The 23,079-nt window shown below is 40.1% G+C and overlaps 2 protein-coding genes across 2 annotated transcripts in view; one reads left to right on the top strand and one right to left on the bottom strand.

Moving 5' to 3' along the window:
* Positions 1-23,079, top strand: part of LOC139063708 (uncharacterized) — a 499,759-nt gene that overhangs the window by 418,291 nt on the left and 58,389 nt on the right. The gene's annotated exons all lie outside the window — the stretch shown is intronic.
* hk2 (hexokinase 2) overlaps positions 1-23,079 on the bottom strand; it is a 112,109-nt gene that overhangs the window by 88,527 nt on the left and 503 nt on the right. The window contains exons 2-3 of the mRNA XM_070546383.1: positions 14,017-14,179; positions 1,254-1,402 (exon numbers count right to left, since the gene is read on the bottom strand). Of these exons, the coding sequence (XP_070402484.1) occupies positions 1,254-1,402; positions 14,017-14,179 (312 nt within the window). The remainder of the gene's footprint in view (positions 1-1,253; positions 1,403-14,016; positions 14,180-23,079) is intronic.

The following is a 23,079-nucleotide window of genomic DNA, read 5'->3' as shown; positions in this document are numbered from 1 at the left end:
TTATTTTGAGTTTATTTCTATAGCAGGTTGTGCGTGTGACAGATGCATTTAGTAGTTGAGTCTGCAGGCGTGTGACTCGTGAGGTCAGAGATCTGATTATATCCTTCTCTTTCTGGCTGCAGGTTAATTAATAAACCTTATTTGATTGATTTTTCATCATGACTCTGGCTAAGATACGTTTTCCCACCACAGGTTAACAAACAGTTTCTCGGTTGTATGCGTGATTACTGGATTTGCTGAGGATGTCATTAAAATCAGGATATATTTCAAGGAGTTTACCAACAAACACAAAAACACGAAAAACCGTATTGCCTATCTTTGGTTTTTCACCTGTGAGTAATAAAACTACGAATGAGAAGGTGAATTATTATATTTGTTTATCTTTGAAGATTTACGCCATTGTTAGCGCTGGGATTGGATCGGTCTTTGCTTTGGTGTTACACGGCTGTCTCGCACTTTCTGTGATTTTATAAAGGCAGGTTGGATTGTCTTAACCAACTAATGATCTGAACTGGTTTGGTTACGTGACAAAAACTACACTGAAAACAACAGGTGGACTGAATGCAAGTGTGTTGATGAGTTTCTCGGGCACCTGACAGGTGTGCTGAATATTATTTTACAGTACCTGAGACTAAAGCCTGTTTCAGAAACCTACCGCCTCCCATTAACCAGACAGCAACTGAGAAAAACACTGTCAAGTCTGAAATGCCTCCTGGAACATTTTGCAAGGACAATCTGACAAGGTCTTACAGCTACAATACCACTGTCTGAAGTCAACAGAATCACAGCTCCAGATTCTAGGAATCAATAGACTGCTTTCTTATACAAGTCAAAAATAACTGTCCTTTATCTAAGCTTTAACTACAGAACTTAGCTGCACCATATACATCTTTCATTTGAGCCATTTCATTTGACGTTACAGAGCCAAGTGAAATGACTGAAATCACCAGATCTGTGTAACATGTAGAAAATGAGGATTTTCAGCTGTGCTGTTTTTGTTCACCTCCATTGTTTTACACTATTACTGTGAGCCTGACATGCTAAGCTTTGTGGCAGAAGTAAAGAAATAAAGGTGTAAGAAAGTAACACCAGAAGGACTTTACCTCACCTGATTTACTGTTCAGTCTTTAACAATAGGCGATCTAGTGTGACTAAATTACACGCTGAGAAATCTGATTACAATATGTGACACTTTTAAACTGACTGGAACATAAAACAGGACAGTTTTAGTCATGAAGGATGTGACATCTTACCTCTGAACCGCTGCCTCTCATGACATGCTCAGGAATGTCATAGATCTGATTCTCCATTTCCACCTTTTGCTCTCCATTACCCTTAACTTTAACCAGGAGAACTCTGAAGTTGGATCCACCAAGGTCCAGCGCCAGGAATTCCCCTTGTTCTGTAAACAAAGATACATTAACCCTAATGAGACACGAACCGTCAACTAGATGTATTTAAATTTTATTTAATGTCTTACTGTATGGAAATATGGGGATCAACCTTTAAAACACTCCTACGAGTAATAAAAACTAAGAGTACTTACTACGCTCATATTGATCCGTTGTTTTTAAAATAACTGGTTATAAAAGTAGAGGATCTAAATTATAACATTTTGCAAATTATGTTTAGAGCAAAATTCATGTCACTGCCTGACAAAGTACAACAGTTTTTGTAAAGAGGGAGAGTAAATATGATTTGAGAGGTGTCTGTAAGTTTATGGTACAAAAAGCTAAGAAAAGTGTTAAATGAAGACGTTTCTCTGTAATGGGAGTAAAATTTAGTAAAACATGGGACTCGACGTAATACATGTGACAGCCCCATCTAGGGACAACTTTTGTTTCTGTGCATACCGGTAGTTATCGTCCATTTATCGCCATCGAGGCTAAATCCTCAATATATCGTTATATTGATCTTAGGCCATATCGCCCAGTCCTAGTATATGGATATATATGTTTGTGTATTGGCAACTACCAACTACAACTACAGCCTATTGACACTTTGCAGCAATGACACCTGGGTCTACCACACTGGTTGGCAAAAGCATGTAAACAGTGAGCGACACGAGTACTAAACAAAGGGAAAAGTAGAGCCTGAAATAGTTTTTTGTTGTTTTTTGCAATATTTAGCATTCCTTCAACTAGTTCAAACCCAGTTCAGTTAACAGAAGAAGTAGAAGGGGCTCATAGAGTGATATTTACAAAAGTTAAATGTTAACTAGCTTACAAACGTTACATTAAGTTCTCTCTGCGGCTGTTCACGGATGTAAACAAGTTTGCCAAAGTTCACTCTGCTGACTTTTTAATTTTGTTATAAACAGCATTTCACGTTGTACTAATGCCGATATAAAAAAAGGTCCGGATCCATTTTAGTTTTTTGTTGCTGGTGTTGTCACTGGGTTCAGCTGCTGCTCTCAGACCTGGATGAGACAAGATATCGCTGAACAGCGACGCTCATACTAAATAATGTAATTTTAACACACGTAATCATACATTGGAGCAATAATGTTGTAAATCATTATCACGTATTTCACTACAGTGAACGCTACTGCGCATCCTCAGTGGGGAAATAGCCATCCACCCATTAGGATTATCAATAATATAAACACGTCACATTTATTCCTGTCCCCCTCATGATGAATGTTAATCTTGCTCGGTACAAACATGTTCGCTGCAAATCCAAAGATACTTTGAGAGCTGCTAGTTCATTTGATTGATCGCTGCAGTTTACATCTGTCCTCAGTGTTCATGAAAGTTATTTGACCCACACAAAAAAATAAGTTGACTTTACATCCTTGTATGTTAGTGCAGCCAACCGCGCAGGAAGCTGTTACAATTTTACTGTGAATTCAACTAAATAAAAGTGACAAAAGGCTACAAACTGGATTGTTTTGACTAGTTTCACTGGAGTTTTATCATGTGTAAATGGTCTTTTTGCTATCCACCATGGTGAAGGGGGTGGTCCCATGAGTGGAGAGACATCACATACAAAGGGTCAATATGTATCTATATGTATGATCAGTTTCCATCTACATGAAATACTTTCATGACTGAATAAAATAAATAGAATACTTTCTTACAGCATGACAGAAAATCTTTTCATTGATATAAATAAAGCTGCACTTTTATGACTCCCAAGTATTAGTTGATGTATCTCAGTGTTTCCCTTACATGGGCGTAGCCGTGGCGGCCCGCCATGGCTGAAATCCCAGCACCACGCCTACATGATCCCAAGTTTTATTGATTTTTTTTTTGTGCCGTTTCCCGAAGAAGCAGCGGGAACTACTCTGTTGTTGCTTGTGATCACAGCCGGCAGGCAGCAAGGAGGAGGAGGCAGGGCAGGGTGGTTAAAGCTAGGGATGAGCCGGATACTCGTTTCGGACTAGTATCCGGTACGGATAAAGCATTTTTGACTAATACGAGCATGAAACGAGTAAAACGAGTAAAAATCTGTAATCGTGCTGAAGGAAAATCCTCATTGGGTAACTGACTGTCTTCACGCTCTGTGATTGGCCAGTCGCATAGAGCGCCCGCCCCTCCCTACACACAAAACTATAGCCGGGAGCTGCTCTGTAAATAGTTTAATCAAATTAAAATAAAGTGGTTCTAGTATTTCATATTTCCTAGTTCCTACTGCATGAGTTCAGATGTATTAATTCATGCACTTAAATATTAATGTTCTGACTGAAAAACTTGTTCTGTAATAGTTCCTTTACTATTGTGATCAAAATTATTTAATCTCAATTCTGAGGCTGCTCTGTAAATAGTTTTCAAATAAACAATACACATAACTTCTGATCAATCCATATCAATTTCAGATTTAAAATAATGTATTGATAAGAGGTGCATCCATCTGTGTACAGTAATCCCTCGTTTATCGCGGTAGATGCGTTCCAGACCTGGCCGCGATAGGTGAAAATCCGCGAAGTAGGGACTCCCAGCATGCCCCTCGCGGGGATTCCCTCCACGTCGCACCTACATCACAAACCGCGGCTATAAACGGAAGTCGCCTTTCCAGCTCACCACTCAGTCATCGTTTCTTCAGATTCATGATCAGAGTTTCCAACCTACCGATCAATCCAACGAACTATCAGCTCATAGTAAGTTATCTTACTTACTTCTGGAAAGCCCGGCATTTCCGTGTCACTTCATTGACGCTCGAACGCTCTGGGGTTTCCTAGATCAGCCGGCGTTTCACCAACGCTATCACTTCCGCGTCTGTGAAACCACGCTCCCTATTGAATTATCGTATGATCACATTCTCTTTTTGTGGGTAAAACTCAAGAAAAAAAATTTTTTTACTTGGTTTTTTTTAGTTTTATTACAAAAAATGCATTTTATGATGAAATTTATGAAAAAAAACAAGAATTTGATATTTCGCATAGAAAAATACCGCGAATCAGTGAAAAATACCGCGAATCTGCGAATTCCCCCTGAAAAATGCTCCAAAGAAAAAATCCGCGAAGCAGCGAATCCGCGATAAACGAACCGTGAAGTAGCGAGGGATTACTGTATCTCCTTTGATCCGCATTAGTGATGTTTTCAGCACCAGAACAATGAAGCAAAGAAACAGATTCCTGATTTTGTTGGTAATTTTATTTACTAGGTGCGTCTGACCTGTTCTATCGGCATGTTGCCCTTGAGGCTAACAACAACAATAACAGCAACAACTTGACATCAATCATGGAGAGGAGGGAACAAGGAGTGGACAGTAGAGAGGGGGGACGGGTGCAAGGAGGGTGCTAGTTTAGAAGATGCTCTCTGAAGAGCAGGGTCTTCAGGAGTTTCTTGAAAATTGAAAAGGAAGCCCCTGTTCTGGTAGTACTTGGTAGGTCATTCCACATTTGCGGAATGACGCATGAGAGGAGTCTGGATTGTCCTGAGCGTGGTGTAGGCACTGCTAGCCGACGATCCTGTCGAAACTTAAACTTGTGCAGGAAATAGATAGTCGATGGAAACTCAAAGATCAAGTTGTGATGACAAGCAGCCTGTACATTTTAACTGCAGTACTGGACCCGCGCTTCAAACAGCTGCCTTTTCTTAATGATGAGAAATGGGATGAGGCCTATTCTGAAGTCGCACAACTTGCACAGAGACTAAGTCTCTCAGGAGACAGCACAGAGCAGACAGGTGAAGATGAGAACCCGCTGACAAAAAACAGAAAACGGCAAAAGAGATGGAGATAGCAATGCTTCTTTGTGGACATGGTGCAGAGGATGACGCTGATGAGCCGAGCACACAAAGATCCTCTTGCGACAAAATGAAAGATCATCTTCAGGACAGAAGTAAAGTGGACACTGTTGTGGGGCCACTTGCGTGGTGGAAAAATAATGAGGAAAGATATCCATGACTTGCTCGGGCAGCCAAACGCCTGCTCTGCATCCCTGCAACCTCTACTCCTCCAGAGCGCATATTCTCCAAAGCAGGATTTATTATTAATAAGTCAAGGGGCTGTCTTTTACTCAAGAATGTGGGCATGTTGGTGTTTTTGGCCCACAACATAAAAAAGGTGAACTAGGTTTACAGATATGTAATGGACCTTAAAGGAGCATGGGGCAGGATGAAGAAACGAAACTCTTTAGCGACGCACTCGGCGCTGTGAGTAACTGCAGCCTGGCACGAGAGCGCGCACAAATTCTTCACTAGAAAAAAAAAGTTTCAGTGATGTACGGCCAGAGCGCGGCTCGAACAAGGCACCGTGTCGAGCGATGAAGTAAGTAACATTGTTACTTTAGTCTTAATATTTGTAAAATTCCATGACAACATTAGCATTTTAATTTAGCCATGACACTCGTGATGTAAAGCAAGTGCTGCTTCCTAAGAAATATTCATAAGCCAGTTTTGTGACAGGCGAGCAAGACAGTAACATGATGCTACTTTATTAGCATAAGGCTTTGTGGCTGCAGGTGATTTCTGATGTTTTTAGACCAATTACAGTTATTATTTTGCACTAAGCTTACTAACAAGCTAATGTTATTGTTTATACATCATGTAAGAACATCCAATTTCAAGTCACTGACATCATTTGTGAAACCAATTTCATTACAGGACAGGCATCACAACAATGTAAATAAGAACATAAATTTCAATGCTTAGTTCAAAAATGCATCAAAATAAAATCATAATATCAACAAGACCTACAGGGTAATAGTCATTTTTCTATTACTGTCATTGATTTTCAGGAATTCACATTGGAAGGAGTGATGGAAGACAGTTCAGATGGAGTGTGCCTGAGCCTGCCACAGACTTTGATGTGTCGTGGGAAAGTCTGAGACCAGGGGCTAAAGGAAAGGGGAGAGGAAAAGGTCGCTCCGAGGGTCGGGGAAGGACACGCTCAAGGGGTGAGGGCAGCAGGTTGAGGTCCAGAGCTCCTTCAAGAGGACCAGGGCGCCGGGGTAGGCAGCGAACAGCTTTCAGAGAAGAGGACCGAGACCAGCTTGCACAGCTGAGAGCTGCCAGTATAGCTGAGATGCAGGTTGGTTGTAGCCATTTGTGTAAAAAAATAAAATAAAATAATCGAGAGATGCCAAAAACGAAAACATCACTCACTGGAGATATGACTCTAGTCATGTAAACATATGCTCTTTAATTTCTAGACAGCTTTACAACACCTGAGCCAGGAGGAGAGAGATTATATTCTCGAGAGTGGTGACCCGTCTTCCAGGGGTGATGCTGGATATCCTGGAGTTTCGGCAAGACACCAGGACACCATCTTCCTGACTGAGGGCACCCTAACCCAAAAATCCAAACCGTTTATCTACAACTACAGTAGTTCCAAAACAGCACAATACCTCAAGATAACTTTAGCTGAAGACAGCATTTTCTCCCAAAAATAAACAAACAGTTTGTGCAATATATTTATTTTTATTTATGTACAAAAAAGTTCTGTTATTTGCATTTGTACATAGTATTTTTTCTTAATTTCTAATAAATCTGTGAGCATTAAAGAAGTCATTCCTGTCTTTTGATGCTTCACGTAGCTGGGGCCTTTATGGAGAGAGAACAGCAGCATTAGATCATACATAGATTACATGAGAATGCAATTCTGGAAACTCTCCAGTTCTGAAGTTGACCTGTAAAAAAACAAAAGCTACAACTTTATGGATTATTAGGAATCACACTTTTGATTGCCTTTTCACCCACAATTGTCATTTCTATATGAAAATTGTCAGCTTTGATATCGACACTTTAGCTTTTTTGCTTATGAAAATGTTATTAATATACCTAAAGGTCAGATTGGTGGCATCCTTCAACCAGCGTCTGTTGAACATGATTCATTGAAGAGCCTCGTGTGGTGGAGATCATGGTACCATGAGCTCTTTATCACTGGTCGTTGCATCAAGTGGTCCATGGTCACATTTGCCACGGGTCCATTCATGCTTCCCTGTGACATGGTGAAGCACACCCACCCACATGTCCTAACAGAAAAAATAAGTTTTATTTGAAAACTTTACATGTGACAGAAGCACTCACCAACAGAAACACGAGAGCTGGCACTATTATGAAAAGAAAGGTAATTATGTCAATGTGCATTGTTGTCTTGTTGTCCAAAAGATGTCACAATACTTACATTAAACATATCACGATGTTGTGCTTTCTGGCAAATGTACCAAAATTGGTTGAAGATGTCATTCAGCCACACAAGTAGGATGGAAATTCCCTTTAGGATCCCAGCCTGTGAACATGGATAAAACAACAATTCCATCTTTTAGTTCTTTTGAAAACATAGAAGGGTTTTATTTACCTGCAACGTTTTGTTTGCGGCTGCAAACTTCGTCAGCCTGACAAAGTTTTCAAAACAGTTCTATTCTGTTATGAAAACAATAAATAAAAGTAGAAATTAATATATTGTTTTAAGACTTTGGAGTTTAAAAAAAGAGTGTAGATAAGAATAGGGCTGGGCAATATGGCCTCAAATCTATATTGCGATATAATCTGAAGCATGTGCAGTAACGATATATATTGCGATATATTTTTTCATCTGTTTATAGATGTCAAATTGACATGCTTTTAGATATCCTCATGTGGCAAATATATGCCACTTGAGGCATATAGGCCTCCTCCTCCGCCCACTCCATGCTTGCAGTCACTGCCATTCTGTTGTCCCATTGTCAGCAGGGTGCACATCTTAGTGACGTCATGTGTTATCACAATATCGCCGTATTGCGATATAGCCAAAAACTATCATTACCTGTTACAGACGTTGTCTGTTTTGTGGCCACAAGGTGGCCTCAGAGCTCCTACCTGTTCACCTGGCTCTAGCTGAGCCAGGTGTCGCTAATCTTCTCAATCAGGTGCTTCCTATAAAAGGCAGCTCCCTCTGTCATTCGAGGAGGGAAGCTTAGCAGAGGCCTGGTGTTAAAGCGAGTGTTCCTCTTTTTCCCTCCTAGCAAACCAGATGTTAAAGTCTTCGTTTTGATTACCTGCGTGGTACACTTCCTAGTAGCCAGAGCTCGTTTTTGTCTCCATTAGAATACTCGTTAAAGAGTTCAGCTCACCCTTTTGGTGTAGCCTTTTGTGTTTGTCTCATTCCTTTACTTTCCCGGATTAGTACCGGCGTTTTGTGTTTATTAATAGTATTGTTATTTACCCAGTATTGGATGATCCTTCTGTTTAGTATTGTTAATTCCCCAGTGGGACGTCCTTCTGGTTTTGTATTCATTTTGTCCTAGCCTGTATAAAGCAGTGTTTTTTAGTTAATAAACTCCTAAGAGAGTAAATCTTGGTTTTGTCCGGTAATTCACATATCTTTCTTTACGCCCCCTTTAACATCATCTCCTAGACGAGCTGGGGGCCGTAAAATTACCCAATTTTATATCATTTCTACCTTATATCGTTTATATTGCCCACCCCTAGATAAGAAGACATTGCAACTCACACACTGTTGAGTAAGTTGTTTGCTTGGTCCTCATCAATTTGTACTGCATCCGTAGCTAGATCCATGGATTTGAAACTACAGACAACACAATAATATTTGTTGTACGTAAAGATAAATACTGGAACTTACCTGAAATGGTACTGATTCTAAAGAGATAAATGTGGAGCCTAATACATCTGTCATTAATTCTTTCTGCAAATAACAACAATCTGCTGTGAATTGACACTTCACAACATAAATATATATAATGACATATATTTGCTGAACTATTGTGTTTTTATCTTTTTTACACATATCACAGCAGTAATTTCCTGTGTATATGGCAAGACTTCTCATGAACATATTTACCTTTCTTCAAAAGGATCCAAATCTAGGTCATCAGCTAAGGCCTCAACACCAGCCATTGGAAAATCTTCCCTGTAAAGATAATGTCAGAAGTGTTTGGTGGTGTGATGTTAGTTCTGAACCAAGTGTGGATATGCAAGGTGTAATTTAATGTATGAAATATTATAGCACAAAAACGTGAATATTTGTTTTACAGAAAAGATACTAACCCCTCAGACACAGGTTCAGTTGGAGATAATCGATGCAACATTTTAGCTGCTGTTCTCTTACTGGGTGTCGAGGTTGCCTTCACATAACCTCCCTGAATTGCAGTTTCAGGAGCCTGCTTCTTCCGGTAGCTGGAAAACACATTTTTAAACAAAAATGTCAACAAGTTGGTTGAGACTCTACACCTTCTGTTTACATAGATCAATAATGGCTGAGCTTCTTTACCTGTGGCACAACTAGTAATATGAAAATGCATGTCAGTTATAAAAAAATTTATTTATCATTTTCACAAACATATTTTATTCTGACCTACATTCAACTGGACAAATTTAGAAAAATAAACACAAACTTCTGCACAACTTTACTTTTAGTCAAACGTGTTGTTATGGCTGACTTATTATTTACTATTTTGTAGCACCGCAATAACATTAGGGAAAGATATTCTGATGGGGTTCTGTTACACAAACCCCACGAATAACATTATCTACTAAAGTAACAGTCCTGCTTAGAGGTTGGACTGTAGATCAAATATGACATAATTCTAAAGACTCATCTTTGGTTTGGAAAATGTCCGTTCTCTTCTGTGGTACATACATACCGTTAGCGTGATCACAGCTAACATGCTAACGTACGCTAGCTCTCTCCGGCTGAGCGGTGACGTCATATAATCAAATCAAGCTCTGTTTACTTTTCTTGTCAGAATAAACGGAGCATCCATTTATCTCCAAACACATGCGGTGTGTCGTCCACAAAACGTAGAAGTGATCTGATTACTCCTTAGTTGCTTTTAGCATTTTCAAACTGATCAGGAAGCCATATGCTAAACACTGTTAGCTTAGATAAGTTTCTTGTTCATCTGCACAAAGATTTGTTAGATTACCTACATCAGCATTATCTAAATCCATAAGTTTTATTTCATTTTCTCAAATTGTGCAGATACAGCTCTGATATGTTTACCTACTCGTTACTGAAACCTACAGCAGAAATAAGGAGACCAACACTTACCTGGTCACTAGAAAATGCGCCATGTCCGCATCCTTTTTCAGGCCCAAATCCAGCTGAAGCAGCCTCCATTCTTCCAGAGCGTAACCAATAGATATTCGGGTCCCTGACCGACTTTTATCATATTTTCTTTTTAACTCTCGAGATGCCGCTGATAAAACCTTCTTCTTTGTGCCACTTTAGTGGGCTTTGAGTTGCGCTTGGTCGTTTGCTAGTTGTAGAATCCATTTCCAGGGTTCTTCCTCTTCTGTTTGGGGTTTTAACATGGCTAGTAGTGAAAGACGCATTACCGCCACCTAGCAAGCTTCCAAATGTTTTTCTGGGTTTGAACCTTGTCGAGAACGCGCTTGAAGCGTCAATTAACGTCATATCTGTAAAACAGCGCGGGAAATTCGGATCAGGAATGTTTTGCATTTTGCAGCACACAGCCTGATTAACAAAATGGAATGATAAACTGGTTTCATCATTCTTTTTAGTTTAAAATGCTTCATCACCCATAAGCTTCACAAGAATGAACATGTACTTTTTGTTTTTGGACAATTCCTGCCCCATGCTCCTTTAACTGACCCATTTATAGATTATATTTTCTTATGTTTTGTTTGAAAATAGCCTAAATAATTTAACAAAACGAAAACAAATCTATAGGCTCCCCTATTATACAGCCTGTTATTATTAGGAATATTTTTTGGCTATTTGATTTTTTGTGTTTCTTTTAAAACAAAAGCCTGAATGAACAAGAGCTTTTGTTAGAATTTTTAATTTCTATTTGGCAGTTATATTTTTTGTAGTGTGTGCGTGTGGTCAGGCGTGCGATTGACTGCCGTTAGACCTAGGACAGCTCTCCTCACCTTGCACTTAAAAAAATCACTTAATTTGTATTAAGATTTGTATTCAAGTTATAGTTTTATTGATTTATTATTGATGTATTTTTCAATTTTCGTTTTATAAATGCTCAATGACAACTGTTTAATAAATGTTCAATCAAAATACAAAAGGTTGTGTCTTTTTTTATTAATTTTTTTCCAGTAGACTAATCATTGAGCAGGACTGGACTTTGGTCGACTAAGCATTTCTTTGGTTGACTACAGCCCTATCCCGAACAAGGTGAGATAGCTTCAGAATCAGCGAATTGGCGTGTGGAACGTTTCAGCTCCATTAGTATTACTTTCTTCACGTGAAGCACGCGCTCTCTGTTGCTCCGCGCAGCAGCATCACTGTTTCTGACTGGATGAGTGAATATTCTTCTGAATCGTCGAGTCAGTCATTACCAGACAAAGAGAGTCAACAATGACCAGCCGTGTCAGCAATTGTAAGGTTTTCCCTATAATACTCGCCCTACGTGTGCTGCGTTCGTCTCCTCCTCTCCTCCGGGAGCCTCCTGGCAGGAGCTGGTTTACAAACTTTTAAAAACTCAGAAACTTTCAATATAAACACATCAATAAGTATTGCTCAGACTACTGTAGTGTGATGAATTGTCCATCTTTGACCTAAAAGGCCCTGCTCTATTTGCTCTGCCCAAGCAAAACCATAAGTTTCTGACACAAGTCTAATCTACAAGATATGGGCCAAGGCCACTCATGCTCTGTGGTCTTATCTAAACTGTTGCTTCCTCGGAAAGCACAAGAAAGAAGAGAGAAGACCAGGAAGAACTCTTTTAGAAATCAAGAACTCTTTAAATGATAATCAAATAACTTTGCTAGTCCAAATAATCATGTGAAGCCTAATGTTCAATCAATCTGTGAAATAATATAAATTACTTGATATTATAATCCTATGATGGTATATAATAAGTAATATAACTTTAAATATTTACACTAGACTGATCAAACGTAATGTTAAAGTCACATGACACATTTCCTTTTTCTGATCCAATCAGAACCTTCCAGATCTGATGCGAGGCGTGGTTTTGTTGGTGCTTGTATAATCCCCTTTGTTGTCAAATTCTGATTCGACAGTAAATCAAAACATCAAAATTATAAAACTATGCCCCACGTCATCTTAACTTCAGTTCAAAGCGTTCTAGAGAAGTTATCGGAGTGGCCAATCCGTAACTGTCCTCTTAAAGATGAAAGAACCTAACGACAAGCTGGATTAAATCTGTTGCATGTTCCACCTGCTGCAACGGTTCCTTCAGAATAAAAGCTGAACCATCACGGACCCCTTCAGGGTCTCGCTGATGCTAATAAACGGTCATGACCTGGGAGTAACTCAAGACTGGAAGTGATAGGTAATTTTTCATTTATCCCATATTACCTTAAAGGACGACACACACAGAGAGAGAGTAGATTGATTATTCGTAATGTCCATGAATCGTCATGCGAGAGCTGGGCGCAGAAACCCCTCCATGGAGCTAACCAGCCCCCCTCTGTTCCTGGGGAAAGCCTTCAGCTCACCAGCTCTGCTTGCCCGCATTCTCCACCAAAATGTTAGGTAATTAAATGTTAGGTAATATTTAATCTCCATAACCCTGGAACCTGAAATAAACACTTATGACAACGAGGGAGACATTTTACCCTGAGAACCCAAACCAATAGAGAGTCAACGCAGAGGAAGCCTCCTCCGAGACTTCCCCACGTCACTCCCCCGTGTTCTCAGTTTGCCAGGGGTTTTATTTAGCAAAGGATGGAGAAGGCGGGGCCTTCTCAGGTTACAGAGATACAGAGGTTTCTTTGGAAATCCACAATCAACATCCTGGAAATCCACAATCAACATCCTTGACTGCAAACGAGCTACTCTGCTCAACCTTTCATGAACAGCCACAGTTGGCAAACACAGAGATTCATGAAGTGTTCATAACACAAATTGGGCATCTTTTAGGCCTCAAAAAGATACAATTACAAAATACCCAACAGGAAGGGTCACCAACTGCTGCATATCTACAGGCGTCGGTTCCAAGAGGATCCAAGCTGGACCCCCGACATTCCGGATCTAAATGGGGACTTCCGTTAGGGTACGTAGACCGACAGATGGCGTCTAAATGTGTGTAATAATCTCCAAACCAAAGCTTAGAGCGAAACACCCTTTCAGTCCTACTCAGAACTAATAGTCTCTCCGGATTTGCTGGTTCTGAACATATTTCACACACACACACACCATCCTCAGTCTTACTCCACCTTAGTTACATCATACACTTAGTGTTTAGAGTTAGTCTTGTTTAAATTGTTTGGAAATAAATCTTCTTAAACTTTAAAACTTGACTCTCTCTCTTGTCTCTGGGGTAATACGAAGTGTTATCTAATCCCTGCAATAAAAAGTTCCGATCTTCTGGTTAAAGAAATATTCAAAGATCTACCCAAATTGATTTCATATTTCCTAAGGAATCTCATACTTGATGGGTCATTACTTAAGATGTAACTAACGAATCGTTACACTACTGAAGATAGACATCTCCACCATCTTCTGGTGTAAAATTGTGACTTTATGTGGGATCAAATTTGCAGCTGTGGCTTGTCACAGTCAGCTATGACACTTGTTGCAATGTTGCGACTTTGGTGCTTAAAGGGTTAAATCGATCTTTGGATGTAAGAATCGATCCTCATGGATATTTAGGAGTAACGATTTTTTCAACAGAGCCCTTGGTGTTACCTGTTCCATCGGGGGTGGAGCGCACATAAGTGGGCAGCATCTTGACAGCAGCCGTGGGGTTGGTGTCTCTACATAAGCCTTTGTCCATCTCTCTCCTGAATCTCACTGACAAATCCATCAGAATCTCATCTGAAACCATCAGCTTCTGCAGGTATTTGTCCACCTGTTAAAACAGAAAAATAAGTTAATTAAACAGGCGTTTATGCTCCATAAGGCAGTAAACCACTGTTTACCTGACCTCAGAGATTTAAGTGCACAGTACATTTAACAAAACATTCTTTTACACCTTGATATTGATTTTAAAAAAAAATGTCTCAAAATTCTAATTCTCTCTTTGTCTCCAGCATCATCAGATTAATAATCCCCCATTGGTGCAGTAGAATATTTCATGTTTTCATGTCCCAACCCTGTTAGACCTTAGTAAGCAACACTTCTGTCCTTTTGCTTGGAGACTGGAACACGTTCATAAATTCTGAAGTGTGTTTAGTTTTGATAAAGTATCTAGCAAGAAACTGACAACAATGTGTTTGCATCTGAGTAGTATTTGGCTATTACTTCTCCAACCAAGGAAAAACTAGCATCTGTCCACATATTGTTCGTCCAACACAAAGAAATGTGTTCATGAAAAGGGATAAAAGAAGAGCAGTTTCCTCGCTCGCATCATTAGCCACGTTTACATGGGCACAATCAATCGGCTTGAATGCCCAATCAGATAAAAAACTCTGCATGTAAACATGTCAATCTGAATATTCTGATCTGATTCGGCACGATGGGAATAAAATTTCTGTCCGAGAGAGGAGGACTGTAGCGAAGCCTCGATGACGTTGACGGCTCGTTTATAAAAATTTGTCGACGTCAAATCCGGTAGTCGACGCACCACGCCCACTTGTTGCATCCCCAGGAGTTTGTAAATAGAGGTGGAATCTGCCTGTATTCCTCTAGTTCACCCTCTTCTCCGCCTTCACTAACATCTCCACCAAATACCGAAGACCCGGAACAATGGCCGTCCGCTACTAGATTCCTTTCCTGTTTTGCCCGCCTTCGTCTCCCGGCAACGGACAACTTCCGAGGTCAGATGTGCTGCTTCTTCTCTACCGCAAATGTAGAAAATCACCAGGAGCGTTTCTCCCTTCATAAAGGAGCGTCTTTCAGACATTAGGAGAGCTGTTTTGGTGGTAGCAGTCTCTCCTCCATGCTGGTCTGTTTGCTGCTGGGTGTTTTTGATTAATTTAAACTTGGTAACTTGAACTTAACGTTGGTAAAGCTACTGTTAGCATTTTCACTAACAGCTTCTTGCGTTTGTATAAGCTTTTATGTTTTGGTTTAGAGTTCATCTTTTTTGTGGTGCACATCTCCCTTTTTTTTACATTTAGTGTGTTGTGGGTTTTCGGTTTAGTTTAAAATATCACCTTGAGTTTGGTTTAACCACCCAGTTTAGAGTTTGGACCTTAGGAGATCCTTGTTTTGGTCCAGAACCTTTTAATCTTTGCCCAGTGGGACATCCTTACTTATTTGTACTTTTGTTTTAATTCCCCACAGGCAGAATTAGTTTTGTTATTCCCAACCTGTGGATGGAAAGATTTATGTTTTTTTGTAGTTGTAAATAAACCTGATCATCATTTTAACTTTTAAATCCCACGTTATTGTCCCTTCCTTTTTGCACACGAGCCAAACTCCCCAGGAAGGGTCGTAACACCACTCGCCTCACACACATAAGTGACCAAAACAAAGCAGCATGGAGACACTCCGTCTCCAACCACCTCTCAGGCAGCAGCCTGCACTCCCAAGTTCTACATGTCACCAGAACATAACCAACCAACACAATAAAAGCAGTGTTATACAAAATGGAAGGCCTGTAGTGTTATTTCTCTTACAGTAACAATTTATCAATTTTTTTAGGAATTTATTAGAGATTTTTTGGTTTTTATTAACTGTGCAATAGAAAAATAATCATTAGATTAATTGTCTAAATAGTCATTAGAACAGTCGACTATTCGATAAAATAATCGTCAGAATAATCGTTTCAAAAATAATCGTTTACCCCCAGCCCTACGAGAGAGGTGGTTTTGTCCTATCATCATTCCGATTGACGTGCATGTACACAGCCATTCGGATTGTTGGAGTAAAATAATGTCCACTGCACATGTGTGCAACAGCTAGCGTGCCTCGCCGTCGTCATTTAGACTACTTGACTTAAATAAATGATGGCCTAATTAATGAGTGGCGGCTTTTAAATTTGATGACAAGTCGTCCCCGTTTCAGTAATATCTAATCCAGAACGTGCATTCTGTGGAAGTAAAATTAAAATCTGATTACTGCACAAATCATTCAACAAACATGTTCAAGTCTGTACTGGAAAGACCCAGATTCATTTAGGGTTTGCAGCACGGATCACCGTTTCTGTGAACCTAGCAGCTGTTTCTGCAGCAGGTGGATGGAGACATGCTCGTAAAGAAGACCGGGTAACATCAGTTAATCAGACCTGGTTTGCATTTAAGGAGGCTGATGTTGAGTAGAAAAACATCCTCAGTTAAATATTCTGAGCAACTATCTGTGTAAAAGCATGTAAACACAGATGAGATGCGGTTCGTTTATTAACACATGATGAACACAAGCTTCCAAACTTTTTGAACATCTCGTTATCTAGTTTGAACCAATTTTTCTCAACAGTTTCAGCTGATTGTCACATTTTATTAATAATATGCCACAACAGAGCTCAGGAATAAAACATGAGTCAGAACCCCACCCCCCCACCCCTGTAGCGCAGCACGGCGCACAGCCGTCCCGTCAGTGTATATGTCGATGTGTCAGACCCGTGGACCAGCTGACCAAGAGGCAGAGACAAGAATAACCCTCCCTTACATTAATATTGTTAATAATAAAATGCAGCAAAGCATAATGGGCTCGACACACGGGAGGCGACATCGCCTCTCCTCCATTCATTTTCAATGAGACATGCGCAACAGAACGATAATCGCGGGTCTCCTTCCTACTAAGCGAAACGCGAAAAACGTGCCTGTGAAATTTTGCGCTCATGCATGTGTCGTGCACAGGCGACCCAGCGACACGATCCCAGAAAGTTGAAATATTTTCAACTTTTCATCGCTGTCGCTCGGACGAGGACCAATCAACAGAGGTTTCATTCACTGACCAATGAGCGGGCAGGATGCTCCGTACATCTCCGAGCAAACATGATGGAGAAGTTGATTATTATTATGTTTTATATAGTAAAATCAGAAGTAAAATTTCACATAACTCTAGCAGCACCTTGTGAAACATCACATCTACCACTTTTTTTTAACTCTGAACCACTTAAATAACCTTAATTCCCTCCAACCTGACACAGCGAAACAAACCAATGAAAGTTTCAATTTCGCCATGGAACAGAACGCGTAGACGGCTTTGCCACTGGCCGCTGCCGTGGGTCGCCTCCCGTGTGTCAGGTAATAAAAGCGACATCGACGAATTTCGCTGATTGCGGTCATTTGTCGCCTCCCGTGTGTCAAGCCCCTAAATCTGCAGTTATTCATTGAAGAAAACAAAACTTCTATGAGCACAATAATAATAATTAAGTCATCTGCTACAGGATGTTTTAAATCTTTTTACTGTGAATGTCAGCTGTTCAACTCCACAGAGATGAAAAAAGTGTTTGATCTATACCTTTGATCTTAGTCCTCAGAAGCAAATTGATCAGAATCTGAATGAAATGTGTTGGTTCACAACAATTACAGCTTCTACTTCTTCAATGTTTGTTTAACTCATTCACTGCCATTGACGACTAAAGTCGTCATTTTAGATCCAACCGTTCACTGTCAATGACGACTAAAGTCGTCATTTGCATTTTTTTTACTGTTTGAGCATCGGAACGAGCCCACGCGCTGAGAGAACAAACATCTCAGCCCTGAAGCCGATCTTCATCCGCATACGTCACAGATCACATGATCAGGAAGCAACACATCCATGTGTTAGGAGATCGTTTTGGGCCGTTCCTGTAAAAAAAGTGAGTCGCGAACCGGAAAAGCGTCTGCCAATCACAATTCGACAACGGATTATGAAAGAACGGATAACGCTCGAAACACGCGGCTTCTTCCTGATGTTAGAGGTGAGTCTCCTCTTTGTTTTGGTTGTTTTGGCATTGACATCATGCTAGCGCGCAACGTTCTGTGACTCCTAAAAAAAAACAGTAAAAATGGTGAGAAACGCTGGCAGCGAAGGCCGTTAGTGATCAGGAAACAGCTGGCAGTGAATGAGTTAATTGCAACTTCAACTAGGTTCACACAGCAGACCTTTAAGCGCGTTTATTAAAAATGTATTTTAGCATGACTTTTCACAATTTATATTTAAATGCGACCACCTGAATACAGCAGTGTGAATTGTTTGTGGCCCTGGAATGAGCTGGATGTGCAGAGGGTGTGACATCACATAAAGTAAACATGGGTCCCCGGCTCTCCTGACACAGAAATGTTTCACCTGTTCCATTTCAATAACAAAGGACTTATTTAAATACGACAGCCAGTTAGATTGCCTTGTGTGTGTGTGTGTGAGTCTGATTTAAACCCAATAGAGCGTGCGTGCGTGCGTCCGTCCGTGCGTGCGAGCGTGTGCGCTCTGTCTTCGCAGCCAGGATCCTCTGGAGGTTTCTTCCTCTTAAAAGGGAGTTTTCCTCTCCACTGTCGCTGCATGCTTGCTTAGTATGAAGATTGCTGTAAAGACTCTGACACTAGTCAGTGACTCAATGTAACCTGCTGGGTTCCTTATACAGGAAATTTTTTACTGATTAGCTTAATGAACTGACCTGTATTGGAATGTTCACTGTGTGAAGTCCCTCAAGACAACTCTTGTCGTGATTTGAAAGAAAAGGGGAAAAAAAGATCGTTTTAACCCTTACGGACCCGTGGTGACAAAGGTGAGTAAGCAATCACACAGGAAGAGCAGTTTTATGGATGAACAGATGAAGTGGGAAAATCACAATTTCCTTCAGTCTGTTACAACAAAGAGCAGTGGCAGCAACAAGCAGAAAATAACTACAGAGGAAACCAACTGAAAAGGTAAATGACTCATTTTAATAGCCAAAAACACACAAATAAATTATCTTTGGCAGTTTGTTCAGATTTCAGTGTCTCCCATACATAGGCGTAGCCGTGGCGGTCCGCCACGGCTGAAATCCCAGCACCACGCCTACAAGATTCCAAGTTTTATTGATTTTTTTTTGCGCCGTTTCCCGAAGAAGCAGAGGGAACTACTCTGTTGTTGCTTGTGATCACAGCCAGCAGGCAGCAAGGAGGAGGAGGCAGGGCCGGGTGGTTACAGCTAGGGATGAGCCGGATACTCATTTCAGACTAATATCCGGTACAGATAAAGCATTTTTGACGATTACGAGCATGAAACGAGTAAAACTCGTAAATATCTGTAATCGTGCTGAAGAAAAATCCTCATTGGGTAACTGACTGTCTTCACGCTCTGTGATTGGCCAGTCACATAGAGCGCCCGCCCCTCCCTACACACAAAGCTGCAGCCGGGAGCTCAGTCCGTCCGGCCCATCCACACACGCGCGCACACACACACAGTAACGCATCTCTCTGTGCTTGCTTCACTGTTGCTGACGTTTCTTCAGTGCTCCCTAGGTTTTCATGCACTTAAATAATAATGTTCTGATTTTAGTCAAAAACTTGTTCTGTAATAGTTTATTTACTATTGTGATCAAAAATATTTAATCTCAATTCTGAGACTGCTCTGTAAATAGTTTTCAAATAAACAATACACATATCAACTTCTGATCAATCCATATCAATTTTAGATTTAAAATCATGTATTGATGCAAACCACACCCACTAATTTCCAAATAATAAATAAGAGGTGCATTCATCTGTGTATGTCCTTTGATCCGCATTAGTGATATTTTCAGCACCAGAACAATGAAGCAAAGAAACAGATTCCCGTGTTTGTTAGTAATTTTATTTATTAGATGCATCTGACCTGTTCTACTTTTCTCTGAAATGAGATCAATCAGTGCTTCTATGGGTTGTCTCCACTCTGCACTAGAAACATGTACTTTATTATAATGTTCACTGTAATGCATCTTGATGTTCTTAACAAATAAATGAAATCAAAGATATTGGTCAATAATGCCAAATATGTAAATTTGTGTTTCAGTCATTTTTATACTGGCTTAAAAATACTTCATTAAGTCTACAGGGGTGTAGAACGTGTTTAATAGGGCCAGCCCAGTAATGATCTTGGACCAAAATAAAGAGGGCAGAAAGTCAAATAAAGGGGGGCAGAAGGAGATGTTTTTCCAGATACCAAGAAAAATTAAATGCCAAATCCCCCCTGCAAAGTGTGTCACTGAGAGTTTAAAACAAAAATTATTCTTGTGCAAATATTGTGTATTCACCTTTAATACTAGTTATTAAAATGCAGCCACACCACAGATGGAAAAATTCCTAGGGGAAGCACTGGATTTACACAAGAATATACAGAAATTTGTAGCAAATGTCAAGTGGTGCTCGCTGCAGAACCACAAGGCGGAGCTGCACCAGAAGGTGGAGCTGCACCAGAGTCAGCCCCGCCCATTCCAGAATCAGCCCCGCCCATTCTATCAGAGTCAATCCAATTCCTTCCAGTTGTCAGGCTTTATAGCATTCTGGAACCAAAGAGGGTGTTATGGCTAAAAAATGCAAGATTGAGGACGGAGTTGAGAAGTTAATTGAACAGTTTTTGTAAAGGTTCCATATAATTAAAAATCTAACTTTTGGAACTTTTAATCATGTTATATTGTCATTTCCTCATAATAAACAGCCAAAGCCATTTTTGGCCTCATTCATGCATTTTCTTCCCATCTCAGCTTCAATTTGGTCTCCTCCCCCGAAGCGGGTCTGGTTTTGGTTCTCAAATCTGGATATTCTGTGAATTTTCTGACAAATTATTTCTGAAATGACTTCTACTGAGACACCGCCAATAAACCATACATCCCATCTCCAAAGACACACTAAATAGCATAATAAAATGTAACGCCACCTAGTTTTTATCAGATATGGTGGTGTAGTGGTGATGGTGTCAGGTTGACATGCAGTTTTGCGCGGGTTCGCCTCCCAGCAGTGGAAATATCCTATAATCTCTTTTCCTCATTTCTAGCTACACTTGCCAGTACTATGTTTACAACAATTTATTGGTATGCCGTTTAACATATAATGACTAATGTGTTTTTTTATTTATTCATTCGTTTATTTAGCCAGTGTGAGTCCATCTGTGAGTAGAGTTTCAACTAAAATGCTGTTTAGGAACGACCAAATTCAAAGAACTTGTAGAGACATAAATATTTTGCTGAAAATGAACATTACAACTAAAATATGAACAAATTAAATGTTTCAGCTGGCTAAATAGATTGTTGCCGACCCCACCGAGAATCGAAGCAGCATCAGCTGAGGGGAAAGCAAAACTTAACTCAGACGATCTTGCCACTGGACTAACAGAACCCACATGGTGGTGGTACATGTTGTTGTACAGGAGTTTTATTAGAGCGGCTGTGGGCAGATATTCGCTAAGAGAAACTTTTTTATTTCGGGATATATTCAGACTTTGTCATGTAGCAAGTTATATTTATCTTGTTTAATTGGAGCATAGAACATAACATTAACGACTGTAAACTAGTAACAGCCGTAATTCATGTGGGTCAGGTCAGTTTGCGATAAAGTTGAAAACAAAAACGGAAGTCAGTGGGCTAGGCTGAGTTTGCGTGAATGGGCGGGGCTGACTCTGGTGCAGCTCCACCTTATGGTGCAGCTCCGCCTTTGTAGTTCTGCAGCGAGCACCCTCTCGCAAATGTTGCTGATTATCAAGTATTAGAGGAAAATCCATCACTCTTCTGATGAAAGGCTAAATTAATTAGAAAGATTTCAAGTGTGGAAAGTTTATTATGTGGAACTCAAGCATTACACAGAGATGTTTACTTTAATATGAAGCAACTCAGATTGTTTTGTTTTTGTGTTTCTATTGAACATATGTCCAATTATCCAAATTATTCATATTTGCTACAGAGGCAAAAATATTTTTATATCCATTCATTAATATTTATTTTTTCAATCAACCTGATGAATCACATCTTTGTCAGAGCATCTAAGACATGAGCACATCAAACATCCATCATATGATTTTTATGATTTCAAAATAACCAAGGCAACAGAACTGTTGTAAATTTCACTTAATAGATGACTGAAGGAAGGAAAAGGTCATTTCCAGAGGTACATATTGAGCCATTTGCATCAGTAGTACTGGTTGGAAGTGAATAATCAAGAATAAAAGTATTTGAGTGCACAAATTATTTTGTGGCAGAAGGAAATTAAGCACATGTGAATTAATAATGCAGAGGAGTTCCTGCTGCTCCTCTGTCATGGCTTAAAGCAGCTTTTCCCAGCTATGGCCCTGGGCAACCCCTGCCATGAATGTTTTAGAAGTACTCTGGAACAAACTCGCCTGATTAAAATAAATGAGTGATATTTTAGCTGCTGTAGAGTCATGCTGACTATTCATTTGAATGAATAACACGTGTTGGAGCAGGAAAACATCTAAAATAATTATGACGGGGTCCCCAAGACCTGGAGTAAGAAGTATCCCTCGGAGCTTTATTGAAAAGAGCTCATTTTCTGTTATTAACTTCACATTACTTATTGTTCTGTGACAAGTCATAACGCCAGGTGTCAAAGAGGTCTATTAGATCCAATCAAATGTGGACACAAGGATCGAAACTGACTGGAAATAGGAGCTAAGTGCCAGTATCCTGGTCTGCTAATAGCACTCTCAATTGCCTCCGCCTATTGCGGTTATTAGAAAGTCTCAGACTCTGAAAGAGTCACCATATACAACAGAGACTACTTGAATGGTGTTCTAGTCGATGAAGTTCAAACCCAACTTGTGTGCTAAAGCTAGTTTCTCCTGTCCGTTACCCTGCTTGTCTTCTGTGATAAGTTCCCTGTCAGGATCTGAACAACAAACCCAGATGTTTTTCTCAGTTCGTCACTCCCAGTGCTGAACATACCCCAGCCTCATTTTACACTCCACTATAAC

Source organism: Nothobranchius furzeri, chromosome 17 (assembly GCF_043380555.1).
Source record: "Nothobranchius furzeri strain GRZ-AD chromosome 17, NfurGRZ-RIMD1, whole genome shotgun sequence".
In the NCBI taxonomy this organism is placed as follows: domain Eukaryota; kingdom Metazoa; phylum Chordata; class Actinopteri; order Cyprinodontiformes; family Nothobranchiidae; genus Nothobranchius; species Nothobranchius furzeri.
This window is presented reverse-complemented; position numbering and strand designations above follow the sequence as displayed.